This window comes from Emys orbicularis, chromosome 7, assembly GCF_028017835.1.
Source record: "Emys orbicularis isolate rEmyOrb1 chromosome 7, rEmyOrb1.hap1, whole genome shotgun sequence".
Lineage (NCBI taxonomy): Eukaryota > Metazoa > Chordata > Testudines > Emydidae > Emys > Emys orbicularis.
In genome coordinates this window covers 9,029,032-9,054,646 of record NC_088689.1, presented here as the reverse complement: position 1 = coordinate 9,054,646, position 25,615 = coordinate 9,029,032, and the positions used below count along the sequence as shown (strand labels likewise).

General features: G+C 41.2%; 1 protein-coding gene across 2 annotated transcripts in view; it reads left to right on the top strand.

The window, feature by feature from the left end:
• The window catches only part of SMNDC1 (survival motor neuron domain containing 1), a 45,930-nt gene extending 27,278 nt beyond the window's left edge, over positions 1-18,652 (top strand). Inside the window, exons 1-6 of one of the 2 annotated variants that reach the window (XM_065407343.1) lie at positions 1,543-1,634; positions 3,847-3,966; positions 10,181-10,323; positions 12,346-12,507; positions 15,325-15,478; positions 16,878-18,652. In XM_065407343.1, the coding sequence (XP_065263415.1) occupies positions 3,847-3,966; positions 10,181-10,323; positions 12,346-12,507; positions 15,325-15,478; positions 16,878-17,015 (717 nt within the window). In that variant the 5' untranslated portion in view covers positions 1,543-1,634 and the 3' untranslated portion in view covers positions 17,016-18,652. Of the gene's footprint in view, positions 1-1,542; positions 1,635-3,846; positions 3,967-10,180; positions 10,324-12,345; positions 12,508-15,324; positions 15,479-16,877 lie in introns of those variants that run through there. The other variant, XM_065407344.1, reaches the window with a different exon arrangement.
• The last annotated feature ends 6,963 nt before the right edge of the window (positions 18,653-25,615 follow it).

The following is a 25,615-nucleotide window of genomic DNA, read 5'->3' as shown; positions in this document are numbered from 1 at the left end:
CATGTGTACATGTGTACATTATGCAGCTATTAGACAGTCTGTGTGGGTGTGTGCAGGCAAACATAGGTACATATCACTGAGGACTATACCTGTGATGTTTTTAAAAGCAGCCACATATGATTAGCTTTCTCCTTCTGAAAGTTAATGCTCTGTTACAGTTTACAGAACTAATTCCTCTATGCATTTCACTCTGGCAACATGCTTCAAACTTGGCAACATGATTTACAAAACCAAGTCTGAGCCATGAGTGCAAAGCGGTCTATGAAAAAATATCTAGCAAAGTTTCCGCAGGTTTGGCACTCTCAGTAACAGATGAATTGAATGTTGTGAAACTCTGTTTTAAAAAATGTTTCTGCTTGTATGATAAACATCAGCCCCAGGGGCAATCGAGGAGAAAGTTTTAAATGTTTGAAAAGAGCTGCTTAGATAATATATTTTATAGGGCCAACTTCTGTTGGGGAAAGAGGAGACAAGCTTACACAGAGTTATTAGAGCATAAGCTTTCGTGGGCTACAACCCACTTCTTCGGATGCATATAGCTATATGCATCCGAAGAAGTGGGTTGTAGCCCACGAAAGCTTATGCTCTAATAAATTTGTTAGTCTCTAAGGTGCCACAAGTACTCCTGTTCTTTTTGCGGATACAGACTAACACGGCTGCTACTCTGAAACCTTACACAGAGTTGTTCTTCAGGCTAGCCTCGGCCAACATTTTTTTTTTCAAACAGGGGTGCCTAAAATCCCTTAAGTTGGGGTGTGTGTGAGAGATTTAGGGTGCTTGACTTGGAAAGCCTGGGCCTTAACTAAGCAGACCACTTGTTCGCTATTAAACCACCAGACCATCCTGCTTTTCAAGGGTTTGTCCGTCTTTGGGCAAAACCAGGCGTGGTTTTGGACGGTCTCGGACAGGGGCTGGAAGAGCGCCCCGCTCCACCCCCAACAGTGTGACCAATGTCATGCTTGGCCTGGGGGCGGGGGGGGGGGGCAGAGCAGCACACGCTTATAAATGGGTCTCCCCGCCCCCAGCCTGACCTTCCAGGCACCCGTGAGGCCCAGGTCCCACCGGCGAGGGCAGGGTCACGCCATTCCCCAAAGACCTGGCATGTCCACTATGGTGGCAACAGATGAGTGGCCACCGTAGCCGTAACCTCGTTGTGCCTCAGTTTCCCCACCTGGGAAGCAGAGACACGAACAGCTCCCCTGGCCTTGCCGAGGGGCGGGGCAGCAGTTAATGGCTGCAACGCCCCAGCACGTGCACAGGCCCCATGTCTCTACCTCGGTCCCAGCAGCGCGGAGGGGACACGCGCCAGAGGTAGCTCCCCCCCACCAGGCTGCACGGGAGGGGCGAGGCTTGGCGTTCTACCTCATCCGCCGACGCCACGAAGGTACCCGGATGAACCAGCTCTCGCGAGCGCTTCGTTGCCGTCACGTGGCCACCCAGAGCGGATCCCTCCCGGCCTCGTGCCCTTTGACCAGCGGCGGGCACGTGACTGACTCGTCCTTTCGCCCCCCCTCCACCGGAAGTCTCGCGATTGTTGGCGCCCGCGGCTCCTGGCTCCGTGTGTCGCGGGGAGGAGGAAGCGGCCCAGGCCTGACGGGACCGAGCGCGGCGCGGACCCCCCTCCCGCGGCCAAGGTGAGAGGAAGCGGCTATTAACCCTTCCCGCGCAGCCGGGAGGAGGCCGAGCCGAGCCGAGACCCGGCACCGCCCCGCCTCCCACCGGAGGCTGCTCCGGGGCTTCCCGGCCCGACCCCTTCTCCTCCCGCCCCTCAGGTTTCAGCCCCCGCCTGGCAGGCTGAGTCGTGAGACCCCCCCCCCCCCCCGGCCCGGAATTCCTCTGGCCTAGGCCCAGCACATCCTTCTCCCTCAGCCCCACCCCACTCACCTCCACAGGCCCCAGCCCGCCCCCGTCCTGTCCGCCCCCACTCACCCCCACGGGCCTTAGCCCCACCCCGCGTGCTCTTGCCCGTCCCCAAAGGCCCTAGCCCCTGCCCCGTTCTCCCCTCTGCTCCATTCACCTTCCATAGACAGGTTTCAGAGTAGCAGCCGTGTTAGCCGGTATCCGCACAAGGAACAGGAGTACTTGTGGCACCTTAGAGACTAACACATTTATTTGAGCATAAGCTTTTGTGGGCTACAGCCCACTTCATCGGATGCATAGAATGGAACATATAGTGAGAAGAGAGAGATATATACACACACACACAACATGAAAAAGTGGAAGTAGCCATACCAACTGTAAGAGGCTAATTAAGAGGCTCTCTGGTCACTCAGTAACAGACTTAAAGGTGGCAATTTTGCAACAGAAAAGCTTCAACAACAGACTCCAATGAGAAACTGCTGAGCTTGAATTAATATGCAAACTAGATACCATTAACTTGGGTTTGAATAGAGACTGGGAGCGGCTGGGTCATTACACATATTGAATCTATTTCCCCATGTTAAGTAACCTCACACCTTCTTGTCAACTGTCTAAAATGGGCTATCTTGATTATCACTACAAAAGGTTTTTTTCCCCTGCTGATAATACCACCTCTTAATTAATTAGCCTCTTACAGTTGGTATGGCTACTTCCTCCTTTTCATGTTCTCTGTATGTATATATATCATCTCACTATATGTTCCATTCTATGCACCGGATGAAGTGGGCTGTAGCCCACGAAAGCTTATGCTCAAATAAATTTGTTAGTCTCTAAGGTGCCACAAGTACTCCTGTTCTTCTTCCATAGACTCTAACCCAACCATCTTGTGCCCCACCAGCCCTCCCTCCCCCATCTTTCTCCCCTCTCCTCAGAGCCTAGCGTTAACCTTTCCTCCCGCCCCCCTTCCACTGCCTGTGCTCAGAGTTCCCATTTACCTCCTCTTCCCCTAGCCCCAATCCCTGGGTTGGGAAGGAGGTGCATGCTATAAACTGTCATGCATGAGTATTACTTGTGAAAGTAGAGGAAGGCACATTCCATTAAAATTGCACTGCTCTGAATTTATGAATTAGTATGTCAGCCTCTCCATTTTCTTTGTATTCTGTCACCTAGGAGTTCTAGTCGTAGAACACTCTACAAGCACACAACAAATAGACTGTCCCTGGCCCAAAGAGCTTACAGTTTTCACCAATCCATCTGTGACTAAAGGCTAGTTTTGTCTCCATTACATGATGCCCTATGCAGAAGACATTTGAAGGAAAGGCTAAAATTACATTAACTTTAAAAAAAGTGTGTGTTTTATTATATAAAAAGTGGCTTAAAGCAAGATGATAGAACATTAAGTGAGGCTGATATCATTGTCTCATGTAAGAGTTGTGTATACACATCTAAAGAGACTGAGAATGTGAAGATGATGCTGTTTATAAGTGGAAAGGCAAAATTATAATGCCTGGGACCTCAGAATATTTTGAAGATATGAGTCATTACATGCTAAGTGTTAAAGATAGCGTTAGCCTGCTAAACCCAGGGTTTTGAGTTCAATCCTTGAGGGGGCCGTTTAGGGATCTGGGGCAAAAATCTGTCTGGGGATTGGTCCTGCTTTGAGCAGGGGGTTGGACTAGATGACCTCCTGAGGTCCCTTCCAACCCTGATATTCTATGATAGTGTCCACTATTGTATACACGCAACTTGTAAATTACTTATTTCAAGGATTTTTTGTTGTTGTTGGTTTTGATCAGAATTAGTATGACAGTGCGTGAGTGGTTATCCACTGAAATAGTGTAATACTAAAATTAGTGTGTTAGGTGTCCATCTATGATAGCTGTAACATCTTTTTAACCAGTTACAAGTTCAGTTTTATTTTCACTACAAAAGAGTTTATCAAAGGAGTTTTGCAACTTTCTGTTCTAAGGTTTACTTCTTTTACAGATGTCAGAAGATCTTGCAAAACAGCTAGCTAGCTATAAAGCTCAGCTCCAGCAAGTTGAGGCTGCTCTTTCTGGGAATGGAGAAAATGAAGACTTACTAAAATTAAAAAAAGATTTACAGGTGAGGATTGAGGGAATTAGAAACTGAGATCTTTCTATCATGAGTAATGTCAGCAAAAATGCCATCACTTTCTCTCAAGCAGAGACATAGCTTGTTGCTGGGTATTTGCACTTCAACAAAAATAATAAATACTTGTCAGGGTTATTGCAAAATGTAAGTTAAAGGTTTGTTTTATGATCTCAGGTTGCTTGAAGGGACAGTGGTATAGCTGGCAGTCCCAAAGTTTGGCCTGTCTTTTTAAGTTTATTAATATTCATGTTGTTTTAATGCTTTTTAAAAAAGTCACTGCTATTTGATTTGTTTTTAAAAAAAGATGTTAGTACTTCTCCATCAAGAAGAAGAAAGAGTTCTTATTTGAGATGTGCAAGGCTTTGGCTGAAACACTTACATAATATTGCCTCCCTTTAAAAAAAGAGAAGGCTAAAAAAAATTCATGTCTTAGCTTAAGTTGATAGTGACCACACTGTTGCATTGCACATGCAGGCTGAAGGAAGAACAAAATTTGCGGGAAGAACCCTTTTAGCTTCCAAAGGGTTGGAGAAAGAACTATGAAAAAATATGCAAATAGTCTTTTTTTTTTTTTTTTTTTTTTTACTATACACAGTTTTGTACCTTTTATAAACAACCTTTCCCAATCTTCATCAGTGGCCTTTTTGTGGTATTAGAAAATGGTGGTATAGTAAATTGTAGGCATCAAATTTGATCACCTTGTAATTGAATCTAATCTCCACTCACATCTGCATTTTTTAAATAAAGCCATTGCATACTACATTTAAACTATGTAGCTATTTCCATTTGTCACGGCATTTGGGCTAACCTGAGCACTGAATCTCTCCACATACATTTGTGTTGAATAAATCAAATCAGCATCAAATTAGTCATTATGCACACTTTCAATCACATCTATAAATCAAGTATCAGAGGGGTAGCCGTGTTAGTCTGTAGCCACAAAAACAACGAGGAGTCTGGTGGCACCTTAGACTAACAGATTTATTTGGGCATAAGCTTTCGTGGGTAAAAAACCCACTTCTTCAGATGCTTGTGCCCAAATAAATCTGTTAGTCTTTAAGGTGCCACCAGACTCCTCGTTGTTTTCACATCTAGAAAGATAGCTGAAATACCTTTACAGCATAAGTCTGAAATCCTGCCATACCTTAGCCTCCCACTGACTTTTTAATAGAAGTTCTGGGTATGTAAGGAATGCCAGATTTGTTATAAAGTATCAAATGTGCCACCACCTGGAATATGTTTAGACTTAAGCTCATAACCAGTTATTTTTTGTTGATAGATAAAAGCTACTCAAAGTCCTCATTAGATCCACTTTGGGCAATGGCATGAACACCTTCAACTTGATTAAAAAGGCCTTTTTTATCACTTCAGGCAACAAAATTGGCACATAATTGTGCCTGTATTTAATGTTTTCTTAAATGTTAGCGTATGGGTGCAAAATACTACTTTGTTATTGCTCGAGAGAGAGCACTATAGCAGCCAAGTTATTATTCACAAACCTTAAGTAGATAAAACTACCCACTGCAGCATTCAGTAGCTGCTGCTGCTTGAAGAAATGGTAACAATAACAATACAACTCAAAAACAAGCTAAATCAATGTCTTCTATCAATAAGCTATAGATTTCCTTTTAAATGTAAAAGTCTTGTGTCCACAGGGAACTTTGTAGTATAATGAGAATGTACTTTATTGCACATTCTTAAAAGCATGTGTATATTTTTAAAATCCAGAGCAAAACTCATATTTCTAATACCAATACAAGGTCTACTTTGATGTGTGGAAATCATTAATATGAAAGGACAACTTGCAAAAAAAAATTAAATAAAAGCTTTCTGCACAGAATAGGGAAGATGTTTGCATTCTCATCTCCAAAAGTTTGCTACCCATACATTCCACCTTAAAAATGGAAAATAAATCCAACTTTATATTTTTTAGTGTCTCAATTAAATTGTTGTTTCCTGTTTGTTCTAAAGATTATCAGTTATGTATCTGAAACAATCTTTTATCTCAGAATTGTATCCATCATTACCATACACAGCATGCTCAGCTTTGACCAAGATATTTTAATGTAAATAATGGGCTCCCCATCTTTTACTTTACTGAGGGACTTCTAGCAAGGTACCTATGCAACCAAGGATCAAATCTAACTTGCATGAACTAGAGTGGATTGCAACCAGCCTCCTCTTTAATATGATGTTACAAGCTGTGGAAACTATGCACTCCACAATACAGAGCTCCATCTTGACTTGTGTGGAAGGCCACTCTCATAAGGATGGATCTTTGCATGCTGGGACCTGTAGTCTCCACAGGTTGCATCTCCATGTCACAGGAAGGTGGCAGCAAGTCACATTGTATAGCTTATTTGTCTGCATGTGGCTACCTTAATTAGAAGTTTTGCTATAGTAGACAGTAACAGCACATTCTAACTCTTCCCCACAAATCTTGCTTTAAAAATGAGCCATTCAGCCTTTAAAGATGTCTGTAGTGTTATTTTACTGTAGTTCATGAGCTAGTCTATCTAGAGTCCAGAGACCCCGCCCCCATAAATGCAATCTGACATCTGAATACTGTACATGAGACAGTTGCAGCTTCTCTTCCTGCTTTGGTAGTGGGTACCACATTATTTTCTGCTTAAATAAACTTCTTGTTTTCAACTTCCTTCAATGTCTGTTCTTAGTTTCAGTTGGTGCCCTCATGTTTTTTCAACTTGCTACTTTCTTTAAGAATTTTATGGGATAGAGTTCTCTTTTTTTTCTCCCATTCCCTTGTTATTTCTACAAATCTAGTTTCCCTAGCCCTTGAAACTCTGCATAAACCTAATGGCGCTTTTCTGTACCTTGCAGTTCCTCAGCTGTTACTGTAATGTGATGCCCCCCACTATGTGCAATACTCCAGTTGTGTTCTCACTAGCACTATAGTATGCTATATGTTAGAACAACAAAACAGATGTATTGGAACCCTAACCAATTCAACACATGCTGTATATGGTTCAAGTTTCTGTCCACTATCTGTGTCCAGTATTAAGATACATAGGCAAAATAAGATTTTACCACAAGTTTGTTTATAGCCTACCCTTTAAACAACTGGTAAAGTCAAGGAATTGTTGATTGAGTAATCTGTGTGCATATTCACTCTAGTTCTACAATAAGCTATTTTAATAGATAAACAACTTATGAAGGAGGCAGAAGTAAGTCAACTGTCTCAAATTACAGTGGTTTCTGTATATCTGAAACGCTTACCTTCAGGTAATCAGTGCACAGCTGTACTCTATTTGACCTGCTGATACACATATCACAAGCCATGATGCTTCCTGGATTTGCAGATTACTGCTACTACCACCCGCTCTGTGAGTGAAGGAGCAGTGTTAGAGCTCAGACCTGGGGAAGGAAAAGTAATTAATGGTATGTACTCTAAGGAGCTCCCTCAAATGAAATATTCTAAATATCAAAATCAGTGTTGGCCCATATGCAATATTCTGCAAAATAAAGATTATAGTAAAGGTAGACTGTGGCCATATCCTCTGTTCCAGTCCCTGCCACAAAATCACCAGAGGGTCTTCTAAAGCAAAAACAAACCACCTTGTTAGGAAAAGCATTTAGGTTGGTTCAGATAGGGATAGGGATAGGTTTAGGTTGGGGGGAGGGATAGCTCAGTGGTTTGAGCATTGGCCTACTAAACCCAGGGTTGTGAGTTCAATCTTTGAGGGGGCCACTTAGGGATCGGGACAAAATCAGTACTTGGTCCTGCTAGTGAAGGCAGGGAGCTAGACTCAATAACCTTTCAAGGTCCTTTCCAGTTCTAGGAGATAGGATATCTCCATTTATTTATTTATTATTATATCGACAAACAAAAGAGAATCCAGTTGTCAGGCCCTTTGTGCCTCTGTGCTAGCTAGTCAAACAAACATATAAGAAAACTAAACACTTTATGGGGTTGGTCTCTGGGAATAGAATCCTCAAACTTCTGGAGAAATGAAGAGCAGCCTTCTCTCTGCCTTGAGCTTTCCTTCTCTTTATAGGCCCTTACTTATCAATGAGGTTTAGTGAATCAGGCTCCAGCTGTTCTCTCTCATCTCTGCTGAGCTGAGAGAGGAATCCTGCTGGGTCCCGCAGCCTTCCTGTCCCACTCTCTAGATAGTTGTTGATTCCATTTATTAAGAAAAGTGGGATGGGGGAGTCTATCAAGACTGTAGAGAGTTCCTTTTGGGGCCTTTCAAATCTTATTTAGAGTGTACCACTTACCAAAAGTACTTCTCATCTTGGATCTTGACTAAGGAAAACATTGGAGTCAGGAACATTGAATCTTCATGCTTTGTATTGTTTCATGAGCTAACGTGGAAATCCATTTTGAAAAAGGCTGTTCCTCATCACAAGTACAATTTCTTTATTTAAATCACCTCACAGCCAGTAGTTGTAAAGAATGCTTGTGCCTGTGCTGGACCAACACGTGCCGTTTCTGCTCTGGCAAAACTGATTAGAATTGCTTCCAATTCATCCTGCTGCTGGCCTTGCCACTGGGCAGTATTATTTGTGGGAGCAGCAGCATATAGACATAATGTGTTGTGGGGCAAATCTGTCGAGAGGAGAGGGTTATTTGGAGGTAGTGGGGGCGGGAAATGCAGGATGTCTGCAATCTCCTTAATTGAAATATTTGCCCTTAATTTTGCGACTTGCATCAGATAAAAATATTGGGATATTGTAAGGGCTAACACCATTTCTTGTTTATGAATTGTGGAGTTGCCTTTCCTCATGTAGGAATGTGCTTGTGTTTTGCTTTTATCTGCTAGTTGTTGATTACGTATTTTTTCAGTAGCCGTGATCAAGAGTCTTCACGCTGGCAAGTAAAGTGTAGCACTGATTCAATTGGCATTTGCTACATTGCAATAAAAGGAGTAGACACTAAATATCTTTCTAATTAAGGTGAAAAATATGCATTCAAATTCTTGCCCTCTAAACTATCTACGTATTTTCTTCCACTGGTTTATGAAGTTTATAGAAAACCTGGAAATTTGCCTACCTACTTTGGCTCCTGAGTCAACAAAGATGGTGGCTACCTAATTGGGGAAGTTACTTTGTTTTAAAATAGATAACATTGAGACTGAAATAAACACCTACCCATAGAAGTTGTCCCTCCAGGTCCAATCACAATGGCAGGGCAGTGGGTGGAAACTTGCATTGCTGTGTACTGTGCTGTATCTGCTCTGTGAATACATGACTTCACTCTGTAGTGTCTAAAGGCACTAAAAATCAATTAATAGAAAAAAGATATATTTTCTGCTGCCATTTTTCTTGTTCAGGTCATTCTGTCAGGTTAATGAGGAGGTTCTGGCCCCACACTTTGAGGCCCTGATTCAGGAAAGCACTTAAGTGCATAATTAAGTCCATCATTATTCAGGAAGGCAATTAAGCATGTTCCTAAATGCTTTCCTGATATGGGATACTTTCCTAAACTGGGATCTCAAAAAGGAGACACTCCTCTCTCCATAATATCTCCGTGGATACTTCAGCTCAGCCAATCCCCACTTTTTCAAAGGAACTGAAAAAATGGCACCTCTCATTCAGAGGTGCTTATCGTTAGTACGCTTATTTTATATGCAAGTATTCTAAAACTAAGCAATGTGTAATTTCTGGGCTAACCAATCATTTTTAAAATAATCAATAATGAAAAATAAACTGCAGTTGAGGCGGAAAAGCAAAACATTCACAATTATCTATCTTAAAGTTTATTTGAATCAATTTAGCCCTTGCCTTCCCTATGAGCAGTGAATGTAACACTGGCTGCTCACTCCCCATTGCTGCAATGTGCTCTTCAGTCAAAAACTGAGAATCATGTGCAGCACACATGCAAAGAGAGTTGCATCAAGGATTGTTTCCACATGAATAGCTGGCTATGTCTCTGAGCCTATGCAAAAGCAATTCAGCTAGAAATAATTGCTGTAAAAAGGAAACATTGGGGAATTTTGAAAGTTGACCAAGGGTGGAGAGGTGGCCTCATTTTAATATAGCATACAGTCATACATCGCTTTCTTCTACATATGGGATGTCTAAGGCTAATACACTGTAATTAGTGGTAAATAGCCAGCAGTCTGCTTTACATCAGATATACGTTTAATACAATCACTACTAGAAAATAGATCTGTCAACTTGGGGGAAAATAAAGCACAGTAATGGTGTTTGAAAGTGTATTTTTTGCCTCTTCCTTTTCCAGGAAGTTATAGAATTAACCAAAGATCTCCTTTCAACACAACCTTCGGAAGCCCTTGCAAGTTCTGATAGTTCTGCTTCTGCCCTACCCAGTCACTCCTGGAAGGTTGGGGATAAATGTATGGCAATATGGAGTGAAGATGGACAGTAAGTGTAGAAAACAAACTTCTCTAACAGTTACATGAAATAATACAGTACAATGGTAAGAGATTTTCATTCAGCTTGAACTGCCCCATTTGAGTAATTCTAACAAAGAATAGCTAAGAGAAATTAAGTAACCATTGTATTTCCTTTTAGTGAAGTTCAATATTATAGACACAGTGAATTTGATATTCGGTGATTCTCAAAACACCTTTTCTTGTCACCACCCTCAAAAGAAATATAACATATACAACTTTAAAAAAAAACCCTACACTTTCATAACTAATTATAATCATTTAGTGTAGTGCCTGTCAAATGTACCGGGGTATGTAATTGCCATTCTGTTTATATATTTTACATTTACTCACTGTCATGAAAAATGACTGAGAGATTTAAGTCTGTGCATTTAATTTGGAACACCATCATTTGATTGTAAAGGAACTGTAGTTCTATTGCGATTGCAATATTGCTCTGTCTTTAGGGGCTTGATACTTGGCTGTACCATGCTCTGGAGATGCTGTACCAAAATAGTTGGTTTTGACTCCCTCAGCTAATGTTATTGAGAGTTTCTGAGGTTGCTTCAATTTAGTCTGATCTTGTAGTCTTTGAAATACAAAGAGAGAGATATTTTCAAAATGATAGTTTATCCTTTATTTTGTAACATAGAAGCATTTCTGAATTTTTTCTAATCAAACTGTTCAGATTGAGTAAACATCCCATTTCCTTCTCTTAGAAAAGAGTTGAATCCTTGTACAATGGAGCTGCTAATATAGTGAAAACCAAATATATGCATTGATGCAGAATTATTGATATTTTCATGTAGAAAACAAACTGTTCAAAAATAAAAACACTTCTTTTGTTGCTAGGCATTGATGGCTGAAATATTTTCTCACCTAAGATCATAAATGTTACATTTTTTAAATTCTTGGGTCACTACTGGGTCCCAAGGTCTGGTCCTAAACCACTGATCAGAATGAAAAGTTTGTTGGATCTGAAAGCATTTGTACTGGTCCACTTAGATGTTTCTAGTTCTAGCAGGTCAAGTGGTATTGGACCTTACTCACTTTGATTACTATCTTGTTTCTTTCCACTAAAGCTGCAACATGATTTAAGCAGCCAGTGTCTCAAGAACTGCTAGCTAGAGATTAATGCTTCCTACCACACAAAAGCTGGGGCTCCCCTCAGTTTTTATACAGTATAAAGCATTGGTGTTTAACTCAATTCAGGTGTTTCTCAAGATGGCGGCTATATCAAAACAAAGTAGGCAGGTGTTAATTGGAATTATATCTGTAAGTATAGTCTCTAGCCTCTGTAGCAGAGCTGGGCGGGAGATTGAGACTTCAAATTTTTTCCTCGTCCCAAATTGAAATAAAAAGTCAGTCTCAAAACCTTTGTAAACAGATGATCTGAAAAGCATCAGTATGGCCTTTTAAAAAGTTTTTAGTATAAATTAACTAGAGGTTCGAAATAAAAAGTTGTTTTGAACTAGAAAATGACAAAACAGGACATTTAAACAATTTTGAAACTTTCTTTTTTTAAATTTGAATCAGAATATTTGTGAAACTCAAAACCAGCCCTTCCTGTGAACAGTTTTAGTTTCAACAAATCAGCATTTTTTGGTGGAAAAAGCATTCAGTCAGAAAATTCCTGACTAGCTCTAATCTGTGGTATCTAGAATGCCATAGTTTTACAGTCTGATATTGTATGACCTATCAACTAGGGGGAAAAAGTGAGATTCTTAACTGCAGTTGCACAAGGCATTTGTTTCTAGCCTGAATAGCTATTGGGCCTTAAAATTGTCACTGGTTCCTTGATCAGCTAGTGAGGTTAAGCTCTTGTGCAGGACTGATGTACTTAGGTCCTTAAAGAACATTAACTTCTCAGCTTGATTTGTATTTTGTCCCAAAAAATGAAGCGGATTGGTAGAAAGTACTTAACTTAATGTTAGTAGCTGAATAATAGTGTAGGTGTTGTAGGGCTGAGTATTAAACCATTACTCACATGCTTACAGCCATGATATCTTTACAGGTGTTACGAAGCTGAGATTGAAGAGATAGATGAGGAGAATGGTACTGCTGCAATCACGTTTGCTGGATATGGCAATGCTGAAGTCACGCCTCTGCTCAACCTCAAACCTGTAGAAGAGGGAAGAAAGGCAAAAGAGGACAGTGGCAACAAACCCATGTCCAAGTAAGTGACTTGTATAACCTTAGATGTGTACTTTAACAAATAACTTAGGCCAGCCAAGCATGTTACGTTCCTGTGGTGGATGGATGGATGGAATTTGCTTAAGAAAACATACTCTGGTAAAACAGCCTGTTAGCATCTCACTCTTAGACCAATTCTGCTGTCCTATTTATCAAGGATATTAATGTGAGAGACAAAAGTAGAATTCTTTCATTGCCAGCAAAGAGGCCAGTTCTAAACAATGTAGGTTCCAAATCATGATCAGGTAAAGAGTAATGCAATATGGAGATGATGCTTACAATTTGTGTTTCAGGAGAAGATAGAGACTTGTGTGTGTGGTGAAATAGTGAGTATATTATAAATTACTGATTAAAGAAGTGGTAGATGCCTGTAACCTAGCAGAAGCTTTTCAGAGCTCCTGCTTGAAATTGTAAGTGTTGTATAGACAAGTTTTCATTTGGAGGAATGAAAAAATAGCTTCAACAAGTGAAGCTTCTTTGATTCTTTGTGGGAGTACTCAGGGTTGTGAGGCACCTCATTACCCACTGCCCTTAGCATGAGGAAGCCTGGTCTGTGCCTGCCATAGGTCAGCTCCCTGACTTCACTGTCCACGGGCAACACAAGCACTCCCCTCTTAGCCTCGGCAGGTCCCGCACTCTTGCTTCAGGTTAGTGATAGGCATATTCCCGCCCCCAAGCATCTCCCTGGAGTGTCCTGTCCCTGTTCCAGTGGATGCTGACAGTATTCACAGATTTGCTACTGCCAAAGAAGCAGTGCATCCCAATTTACTACACCTCAGATTATTGTTCTGTTTAACACACAGCACTTAGATATATTTATAGTAAAAACTAGTAACAGTTTATTTAACAGAATAGAGAGATCCGGTTGGTAGCAAGTAAAGTATTGGAAACAAATGGTTACATATACCATACAAGCATTCTAGAACCTAGGCTTAACTAGATACTTTCCTGTCTTATAGATCAGTGCTCACCCAAAGTCCTTCCAGCACTTTACAGCAGGCTTGACTCTGACCCTTTGTTCATAAGACACACATGCGGCTAACTTGCTTTCTCAGTGAAGGATCCAGGCTGTACCTCTGCACCCCCAGATATACCCCAGGAATCCATTGTCTTTACTCATAAACAGGATTCACACCTGCTGTTTATTCCTTCCTGTAAATTTCCTCTCCAAGATTTTGCAGTCTCTTGATAAACTTGGCTCAATATTGAAACAGGCATCCATTGTGAGACATACCATGCCTAATACACATATGACCAGACAGAGAGACATGTCTGTTACCTGCTGCTTGAAAGGAACCTGTCCAAGGCACGTCACCTTCTGATTACCTGCTTTAAGAACATAATTCTCAGCACAGACACACACTTCAAATATTATTTATACACATGTTTCGCAGTGTTTATGATGGCCAGTGGGCTACTGGCTCTTGGTAGAGACTTTGCATGCCACCTTATAGTGAATTATTGTGCATGTATCTGACCCAGGAGATCCCTGTAAAACTCTAGGCACTCTCTGTGCCCTCTGCCAGCTAGCACCAAGAGGTTCCTGATTCACAGCTTCCTGATAAGAAACCAAAATGTAGAGGGGTTACATCTTGGGAACCAGTCTATTTGGAGACCCAAGTACTGGAGCAGCTCTTGCGTCCTTCCTCCAGCCTACGGTAGGTTGTAGGAGAAACTCATAGGATGGGTACTGACTCTGCCTTACCGAACTGGGGACACTAATGTGATCCTTGAGGGAGGGAGTGGTGGGGGTGTGTGGGCTTAATCCCTCCCCTTTTGGAAGAAGCCTGGCATGTGGTTCCTGTCACATACAGATCCCCTGTGATCCACATTAGTATAAAGGACTTGTGCCTCTGGCCTAGCTCCCCAGCACTCCTGTTCCTTCCCTTGGTTCCTGGCATTATGGCTTTGTTAGCGCCACACTGCCTTCCTCTCCTCAGTCTACTGTTCTTGCAACACCCCTTCCATGCCAAAAGGGGTTCCACAGGATTAAAGAAAGCTTCTGCAGAAAAGGCCGTACACATTTGGGTTTTATCGAGTTCTTTGCAGATTCCCCAGAGAGGCTAGTGGAGGGGATGATATACTTCAGACCATTTCTCCCTTTCCCTAATCCCCATCACAGTTGCTGATTTTTACCTGATCAGTGCAGGAGTCCTGGATCAAGGGCATTCTTCTCAGGCAGATCACCATGGTGAGATTTGGTCCATGTTGGAAAAGAGCCATGTACATTCAGAATGTTATTTGATTATATTTGAAAGGGCCATTTGAGAATTTGTGAAACTGGGAATTTGTCATCTGTGCCAGATCTGAGGGTTGCTCTATTTGAAATGGCCTGCTTAGGGCATTTTTATTGCTCCTGATTCTGTATGATAAATATTACAGGAGTGTAATGCTGTAATGATACTCTCAATTGATAGACTGCCTTACAGAAGAAATGACTTAATGTTCTTTCTAGAATCAGAGAATGAATCTGTTCTGTACAGGCAGCAGATGAAACTAGGCTTAAGATGATCCTATCACACCATGGTACCCATGTGTTACACATAACTTACTTCACAGCTTTGCTCTTGCATCTATGGAGTACAGCTTGTTTGGGGAGGTTTGTCAGTATTCTTCATAAGCTTACATAGTCCTGACTTGATTGGGTAATCACTCGTTTGAGAGTCCTGTTTTACACACTTAATGGCTTACAGTAGTTACATTTAGTTTCTTATTTGGTACTTAGTGTACCCCTCAGAGTGCTTTATGAAGAGGAAATGGAGGCACAAACATAATCATGGGCTACCCTTCCTTCCTACAGAAAAGAGATGATTGCGCAGCAACGAGAATATAAAAAGAAGAAAGCTTTGAAAAAAGCCCAGAGAATCAAAGAACTTGAACAGGAGCGAGAGGACCAGAAAGTCAAGTGGCAACAGTTCAACAACAGAGCCTATTCTAAAAACAAAAAAGGCCAGGTTTGTATATGCTGCCAGTGTGTGAACAGTTAGCAAAAGGAATAGTCTGACCTACTAGTTACAGAAAAACACCATGCCCAGATGATGCTTTGGGGGCAAATGGCTCAGCTTCACAGTCTGAGGCAGCCCAGCTGCAAAACAGAGTAAGTGTAAATAGGCTGAGTAATCATGCTTAAATATGAAAAGTCAGTCTTAGGCCTTTGCTTGTGTAGGTTGGGAAATTTGGTCACTTTTATGCAAGAATTGGGGTTGCCTTTTAAATTTTTGTTAGTATAAATTAACTAAAAGTTTGCATTTGGAGGAGCAGCCAAACTGCTCCACATCATGCCATATATTGGGGAAACTGTTGTGAGACCTTAATGCTGGCAAGTGTGTAATTGGGTCTCTTATACTCCCAGCATAGCTTTTCATGGCTGTTATAACTGTGCAGGAGATAAGGAAAAGCCTAGAACAAATACCAGTGAAAGGTGGTAGCACTATTCCTCAGATAGTGCGTATTTTGGTTTTCGCTAATATACATTCATGCCACTGTTCAGAGAGCTCACTACTGTTAGCTTTGTCAATGGTAATGTTAGCCATTGTATAGAAATACAGTGATGCACATTCTGTCAAAGTTATTCAGGGAAAAGAATTCTTGCCACAACCTAGATCTGTAAGAAGACCTATGCACCTGTGACTTACATCAATAGTATATAGGAATTGGAAGCTGTTGCTAGTCATTATTATGAAAAACCAAGAAATTTAAAAAAATACAATACAAGCCCATAATAAACCCTTCTGATATGCTTTGGTTTAGCATGGTGAGGTGTTTTCCCTATTGAAATCAAGCTTGCACTTGCCCAGGCTGGAGCATTGGGTCCACTGTTGGTGGCAGCATAGACTGGGAAGATTAGGGTCCACTGGAGCGGAGATCCTGAAAGTCTGCTGTGTGGCCAACTTGGCAGCCGTTTCACGTCTGGTAGAGTAGCCGTATTTTAGAGGAGGTGGTGGGGAGGCTGAAGTGTTGTTTCCCACTCTGGTTTCCTCCCACTCACCCGGGGCAGTGTGGAACTGCTGGCGGAGTGCTAAAACGTCAGTCCTTTTGAGCACTTAGCACAAAACAGTCTTATGATAAGTAATGTGGCCTTTATTCCTGAACATTGGCTATAAGTGCTCACAGAGAGGCATGATTAGAACATGGGACTGGGTGCCAGGAATTTCAGTTCTATCGTTGCCTCTGTCACTGACTTCCCCCTGTGCCCTTGGGTAAGTACATTAATGTGTCAGTTTGCCATCTATAAAGTAGAGTGTTGAGGATTGTTTGTAGAATTAGAGACCGGACTAATCAGTACTCATGTATTCAGTTAGCAAACTTTCTTGAACTGACTACTCAGGAATGGTGTTTTTGTTTCCTTCTCAGGTAAAGAGGAGTATTTTTGCTTCCCCTGAGAGCGTGACTGGCAAAGTCGGAGTTGGAACATGTGGAATTGCAGACAAACCCATGACACAATATCAAGATACCTCTAAATATAACGTCAGGCATTTGATGCCTCAGTAAGAGGGGGAAAGGCTAAACTTCATCTCTGCAGGGCTTTACACTTATCTTTTTATCATTATATTTTTCTAAAAGTAAATTATTTGTTGGCATGTAGTGAATAGTTCATTTTGTCACCATCACTTGGCTTCAGCTGATGTGAGCCTTAAAGAAATCTACAGCTATTCAGTTGACTCCCTTCATCATTACTAAACTTTTTATATAGTCATCTTAAAGCAAAATTCTGCAGCCAGATGTTTTTGTGAGCTGTTTGCAGTTACACTGAAACAGCAGTTAGCTGAAATGCTGGTCTCCAGAATCTTCCATTCATACTTTTAGCCAGGGTAGGGTCAGAAAAATGACTGTGTAAAAATGGCACCTTTAAAAGCTTCTCATTCCCTCTGTATTCACAGTCCTATCTCCTTGCTTTAGTGACAAACTACACTAGCACTACAGAGCCAGTACAGCTCTGGGAAAGTTAGCTGGATTCCATCCTAGCTTGTATATAAAATGGAATTGTTAATAAAATTCTAAGTTACTCCCTTGCAATCTCACTGCAGACAGTCAGCTTGTACAGCTGTAACTGAGGGCAGAATGTGGCCCACAGAATACATAGGAGTAGTGTGATGATTCATGTGCTAGAAACGATACAACTTCACTTTGAGATTCCAGACTGAATTTGCAGGGCTGGAAATTAGGGGGAGGAATTCTCCTTACATGTATACTGAGCACATTTAAACTGGAAGTCACTGAGACACAACCAGGGAACCCGAAGATGACATTTTTAGAGAGTCAGATTTCAGAGTAAAACTGCACTTTAAAAGTGAAGATTTAAGTATGTTCTCAGCCCTTCTACACCATGCACTGGTGGGTTCCGTGGGCTGGATATGGGACTTGACAACTGTACAGTAAATCCCCAACTTGTTGAGCAGCCTGTGTGGGTTTTTTCCCCCATCCATTTAAACAGAACTGAAGCACATTAGATAAGAATGCCTGGATCCTATTTTTTAGTTGGAAATGAGTAAAGGCTAGTCTGAAGTTTCTGCCTTGCTATAATCCTGGCTGTGGCCCTAGTGTTCATTGTAATTTCAGCCCTACACTGTCAGTGAGCCCTTTCAATTTTATTCAGGAAACCACCTGTAAAAGTTCTTGCCTTTGTATGTGATTGCTTCCCTCTGTTACTTGTCTCCCACTTACGGTACTGGTACCACCTCTGAATCCGTAAAGTGTTTAAAAAAAAAAAAAAAAAAAGTTAATGTATAGCCCTATATACAATGTAGATATTATTTTTGTAAAATCTAGGGCTGAGTTAATGAACAGGAGTACTTTGGCTATTTCCTCCATTAAATAATTCAAGTGTATTTCTTGTTCATTAATCCTGACCATGTTTCCCTTGTATATTATGTTAATGTAGCTCATTTTGTAATTTGTTAATTAGATCAGGTCATGTCAGCAATTGATAATGCACTGATTGGTGGAAATGTCCATCAGTTACCTGAGTCACAACTCAAGCTAAACTCTGCAACTGATAGTGTAGAATCCATGCATAGAAAAAGATTCTTCCTATTAATGGGAGAAAGTGATTTTTATGAATACAAAGTGTGTTAATTTCAGTTTTGTATGTTTAACTTTTATTAAATAAAGTGTTAAAATCTCTTGGAGATGTTTGGAAAAGTGAAAATGCACAATGCTTGGGCACTGTCAAAGCTCACCCTAAGGACTACTATACAGAATGCTGAAGGACTGTCAGATACTGATAAGGAAACAAATTAGTGAAGAGGAAAACAGACACTGTGGTGTCTGAAAGTGCTTCAATTTCATTATGCTCCATTGCAAAACTAAGCAAGTTTTGCCTAGTTTAAGATATATCCTACTTGAGGCAGGGATATAAACTTTTCTGCCTGCAGAAGGACTTTAATCTAAAATGAAGTGTAATCTGGTGCAAGGAGGAAAGCCCCACCCCTGCATGTAAACAGCCATTTTAAAAAGCAGTGTGTATGTCAGAGAAATCCAATACAGCCTGCACTTTTGACAAAGACCCCTTCACCTGTCCGTCATTAGAGGGGGCATTGGTTCTGCTGGATAGTGAGATGGCGGAGTAATGAGGCATCTGTCTGTCATTCCATGGAAAACTGTACTTGTCCAGGATGCAATGGTTCCTGACAAAAGCAGCTGTTTTTCTGTGTGTGAGGAAGAATAGAGACTGGAACTCCTGCTATAAAACATGCAGGACCTGACCTTGAGGAGGGTGGCCTAGGCATAGACTGTCCTTAACAGTGCTGTGGTTGATGTGAATGAAAACACCTTTTTTAAAAAGAGCTTAAAAAATGATGCATCAGACATTGGGGTATGTCATTAGCCAAACTTTAAATGGCAACTCCACTCTCCCTTTTGGTATAAGAAAAGTCTCCACCATAAGAGCATTTTGTCACTAGCCATTTTCTCTGAAGAGAATGTCAGGGGCAGAGGGCTGCCAAAAATGAAACGGTGCAGGCTGATCCACCATTACTGTCGGAAACACCCCTGCCTCCATTAAAGCTAGCTTGTCTCATGGGACCTTTAAAAAAAAATAGGTAAAACTAATTGACATAGTGGAAGGCCACATGAGTTATATGAAACTGGTATATTCTTGATCACTTGAACTGCATTTAGATAATGTACTTTTTCCCTTCACTGTGCTCTTAATGAGTGCTGTCCCAAGCTAGACAGCCTTAATGCACTTGGCTGTGTTATGAAGCTGTCAGTACTGTATCAGTACAGATAAGTGTCTTTTTAAAAAAAAAAACTACATGGGATCCTTCTGCAAGCAGAATGCTATAATCATCTGGACTAGCATGATGGTTGTGGCATTAATGGTAGCAAGCTGAAACTGGGGGAAATTGAAATAAGCAAAATAGAACAAGAGCTGACCAGGACAGCACTGCTAGTAAATATCACCAGTCACCCATTAATTTTAATGTATTTCTGAAATGTCAACTGACTTGACTTTAAACTTGGGTTGACATATGCAGAGTAGTAATAAAACCTCCTTGGTCTCAATAAAATTTCATAAAATTTATTTGTATGTTTTAAACAAATTAATACAGATATCCACAAACAAAATTATTTTTAAATCCTGAAAAATGCAACATCTTTGCAGCACCATCCCCATATTATAAACAGAGATGTGGTCAGCAGTTGTGTATTGTTTCAAAGACTGGCTTTTATGAGTCAGCACCAATCAATTGTGTGGTGTTCTTTTTCTCAAAGTAGCAAGTGGCTATAGCACCTGTGTAATTACAGCACAAAAAATAAAATGTTCAGGGGAGCTCAGAAAAAAACTCATGTACACTGCAACAATCACAAATAAATTCACATTAAGTTAGATACACTTTCGAAAAATATCTTTCTGTCAAAGGATACACATTTAATTTCCAAACTGCATCTCCAGAATAGTAAAATAGCACTATGCTGACACATAAGGGACTGTATGTTTCCCATCTTAAAGCACAAATTGCTACAGGAAACCCATAATCTAGTACAGCCTAAAACAGATTCTAACATGCAGATTGTAACGTATTGGGGAAATTGTAACAGCACAAACTTGACTCACAAATCAGAGAGATGGTTCTGTACATAGGGAGAAAAGTGAAATATTTATGCTGTATTAGTAAGAACCCACTTCTATTTCCCTCCCAAGTCAATGGAAAAACTCCCATTGGCTCTATATGCATCACTGGTTTTCGGAAAGAATAGCAAATTTAAATTCTATGGAGGACAATACTATCATCACATCAGCTGAGTTTTTAAAAATAAAACATAAGCATTTTTGTCAGATGCTTCAAATATTGAGAACAAAGCACTGAGGTCCTAGAGGAATCATATTGACTACTGTAAATTTCATGGTCCAGATACACATCCGTTCCTTTGTTTTCTAACTATGCCGAAGTTTGATTGTCACTTGACTTAGAGGTCTGTAAATACAAGAAAGGACCTTGTTCAGCTTATAATTAAGTTTACTATTATTCAGCACTAGAGCTGGCTGGAAAAAGATGGCAAATGTTTATTGTTCATTGACATTTCTCAACCAGTTTTATTCAGCACTTAGATGGTTAGAAATATCTTGTGAAACTAACTCACTTGTGTCTCGATCACTGAAATAGTAAGTATGGGACAATAGGGTTTCTCTTTCCCTTCAAAGAAGTCATGCTAGAATATAGATAACTTGGTGCTCATATTGCTCTTTGCATAACTTTGACTGCTCGATGCTGGGACTGGACGATGGGATGGATCACTCGATAAATTACCCTGTTCTGTTCACTCCCTCTGAAGCATCTGGCAGTGGCTACTGTCAGAAAACAGGATATTGCGCTAGATAGACCATTGGTCTGACCCACTATGGCCATTCTTATGTTCTTATACCTGCTTGTCAAAATCTTTTATTTGATCTCTAAACGGGTTAGTTTAAACTCTATATTTCCAAACAAAGTGTTCTGTGTAATATGCTAAATTATATGCATTTCTATCATCGTGCTGTTAACAAGAGATCTGCTTAAGCAACGTATTTTTAGTGTAAAAACATCAACGCAAAACTAAACCCCTGGAGATGGTGTGTCATTTTATAAGGGGACACTAGCACATAGCTAAAGCTCAATATTTAACCTACCTTACAATGATCACTTGGTCAAGTTAGGCAGAGAGAATGTTTATCGTAGGAGGTGCAAAGCTCTTTAAAAACAGTTGATGGAACATGCTTGGAAATAATTTTTCGAACACTTTGGTCTAAAAATTGCTTCCTCTTCCCAGACTCAGCAAAGGCGCTACTCCTCAGTGAGACTATGCCCATGCTAAGTTTCAAACTCGAGGTGCTTTTGCTGCAACCCTGGGTACGTCTACACTACCCGCCGGATTGGCGGGTAGCGATCGATCGATCGGGGATCAATTTATCGTGTGTAGTGTACACGCGATAAATCGATCCCCGATCGCTCTCCCATCGACTGCTGAACTCCAGCTCGGCGAGAGGTAGAAGCAAAGTTGACGGGGGAGCCGCGGCACCGCGAGGACGCAAAGTAAGTAATTTTAATTCGATCTAAGATACGTCGACTTCAGCTACACTATTCTTGTAGCTGAAGTTACGTATCTTAGATCAATCCCCCCCTCCCTAGTGTAGACCAGGCCCCTGTTAAAGTGTGGTTCAAATGTTTCTTTTTACAAGGCAATAAGTGTATATTTTTGCACCCTCACATCACTTCAGAGGAGCTGGAGAGATTTTTCTCAAACTTCCATAAAACAAATACCCCCCAAACAACCAACTGACCACCACACCACCAGTAGGGAGAAACCAAGTTTGGAAACTTACAGCCAAAAAAAATTGTTTGGTTTTTTTTTGGGGGGTGGAGGGGAGGACTTCAGAAACGTACTGTTTTGAGGAGAGGGTTAAATGGAAACTTTTCTAAACATAACCACAGTGAATGCTATGAGTTGCTTGTTAGAATACTAGTATCCGAAAGCAAGTACTCTACATGATCTATTACCATGAAGTCTGTGTGGAAGTTGAAACCATGATTGTGACGTTAAAACAACCATGAAGATCAGCTTCTATTGTCCATTCTTTGGCTTTCATTTCCTTTACAGCTAAATGGGAGAGTCAGCAAATGTCCTTGGAGGTCACAATCATCTGGCTGGGCCAAATTCATCCCTGCTGTAATGTTAATCTCCATGGTGTGTTACAGAAGGGATGAATTTGGCCTATTGTGCATTTAGAAAAAGGGTCTTCTGCCTCAGTAACATTTCTTTTAACAGTAATTGGAGTCAAAGGCAGAACAGAGAAGAATACAAGATCTGGTTGTTCTGATGATAGCTATGTTGCCCTCTTGGGTCCTTTGCTTGGTCAGATGTACTGGGAAATGTGAAAGTGTCCTCTAGGTCAATAAACTAGGGCTTGAAGAAGGGAAGTTCCATAGAACCTTATGCTTTAAACGCCACACCACTACTGCCCCTAGAGTTTGAACTAATGGGACTCATCGGTTTTTATTCTTTTCTACTGTGCTTGCTTGATTTTTGATCCACTTACACTGTATTGTTCCAGCATTTCTGAGTACACTTCACAAACCCATAATAGCTACCAGATGTTTCTCAGTATGGATTTTAAATCACCTAGAAATATGCTGACACCAATCAATGTCACCTGACTAGCTGAACAGACTAACAAAGTAACATTTAGCGCTCGCCCCTCCCCGCCCCCCGGGTAGTACTTTATATGTTCGAAGCACTGTACAAACATTATCTTAATCCTCACCACATGGCTGCGATGCAGGGCAATATTATCTATATTTACAGATCAGGAAACTGAGGCACAGATTAAGTGATTCACCCAAGACCAAAAGAGTCAGTGACGTGCTCAATCCACTAGACCGTGCAACCTCCTTTTAGCAAACATGATGTTCATCTGCAGTGGAACAAACTTGCAGACTAGGGAACTTTTCCACCATCATTATGTGGTCCCAAGAAAGTCAAGAGGAGTGCTCTTAAATGGCAGCAAAAGAGAAGTATAGAGAAAGACTCCTAACTGGAAGCACCAAAGGGTAGGCTAGGTGAAAAAAGATTAATTTCTGATGCAGGAATCTGAGGTAGAAAGATGTGGTCAGCAAAGGACAATGTACAGGCTCATAAACATGAAATTCATCCTACCAGCTATGTTTCACAGAGCATGCAAGATATTGCAATGTACAAGAACAAAGATCACCAGGATCGCTGGAGCTTTTCCATAGCAACCTATTTGTCCAAGTTTATCAGAAGTTGCTCAACAGAGTTGTTTGAGTGTCGCAGAGCTTTTTTTTGATGATGTGCATGTGTGTTGGGCTCTCTCTACTCTGCCATCCAAAAAAAAAAAAAAATAGGAGCACTGGTAGGGTTATCAGTAGGGCCCTACCAAATTCATAGTCCATTTTGGTCAATTTCACAGACATAGGATTTTAAAAATTGTAAATTTCATGATTTCAATCTGAAATGTCACGGTGTTGTAATTGTAGGAGTCCTGACCCAAAAAGGAATTGTGGGGGAGGGTGGGTCGCAAGGTTATTGTGTGTGTGTGTGGGGTTGCGGTATTGCTATCCTTATTTCTGCGCTGCTGCTGCTCCTGCTGGCAGCGCTGCCGGGCAGCTGGAGAGCGGCGGCTGCTGGCCGGGAGCCCAGCTCTGAAGGTAGAGTCACCACCAGCAGCAGTACAGAAGTAAGAATGGCATGGTATGGTATTGCCACCCTTACTTCCACACTGCTGCTGGCGGGACGCTGCCTTCAGAGCTGGACACCTGGCTAATAGCCACTGTTCTCCAGCCACCCAGCTCTGAAGGCAGCGCAGAAGTAAGGGTGGCAATACTGCGACCCCCCCACAACTCCCTTTTGGGTCAGGACTCCCAATTTGAGAAATGCTGGTCTCCCCCGTGAAATCTGTTCAATATAGGATAAAACAGGTTTCAGAGTAGCAGCCGTGTTAGTCTGTATCCGCAAAAATAACAGGAGTACTTGTGGCACCTTAGAGACTAACAAATTTATTAGAGCATAAGCTTTCGTGGGCTACAACCCACTTCTTCGGATGCATATAGAGTGAACCATATATTGAGGAGATATATATACACACACATACAGAGAGCATGAACAGGTGGGAGTTGTCTTACCAACTCTGAGAGGCCATCTCCAGCGCATCATCAGAGATCTACAACCTATCCTGAAAGATGATCCTTTACTCTCACAGATCTTGGGAGACAGACCTGTCCTCGCTTACAGACAACCCCCCAACCTAAAGCAAATACTCACCAGCAACCACACATCACTGAACAAAAACACTGACCCAGGAACCTATCCTTGTAACAAAGCCCGATGCCAACTCTGTCCACATATCTATTCAAGTGACACCATCATAGGGCCTAATCACATCAGCTATACCATCAGGGGCTCGTTCACCTGCACATCTACCAATGTGATATATGCCATCATGTGCCAGCAATGCCCCTCTGCCATGTACATTGGCCAAACCGGACAGTCTCTATGCAAAAGAATTAATGGACACAAATCTGACATCAGGAATCATAATACTCAAAAACCAGTTGGAGAACACTTTAACCTGTCTGGCCATTCTTTGACAGACCTGCGGGTGGCTATCTTAAAACAGAAAAACTTCAAAAACAGACTCCAACGAGAGACTGCTGAGCTGGAATTGATATGCAAACTAGACACAATCAACTCAGGGCTAAATAGGGATTGGGAATGGCTGAGCCATTACAAACATTGAATCTATCTCCCCTTGTAAGTATTTTCACACTTGCTTCTTATCAAACTGTCTGTACTGAACCATCTTGATTATCACTTCAAAAGTTTTTTTTCTCTTACTTAATTGGCCTCTCAGAGTTGGTAAGACAACTCCCACCTGTTCATGCTCTCTGTATGTGTGTATATATATCTCCTCAATATATGGTTCACTCTATATGCATCCGAAGAAGTGGGTTGTAGCCCACGAAAGCTTATGCTCTAATAAATTTGTTAGTCTCTAAGGTGCCACAAGTACTCCTGTTATTTTTATAGGATAAAAGCGCACAAAAGACCAAATTTCATAGGAGACCAGATTTCACGGTCTGTGATGCGTTTTT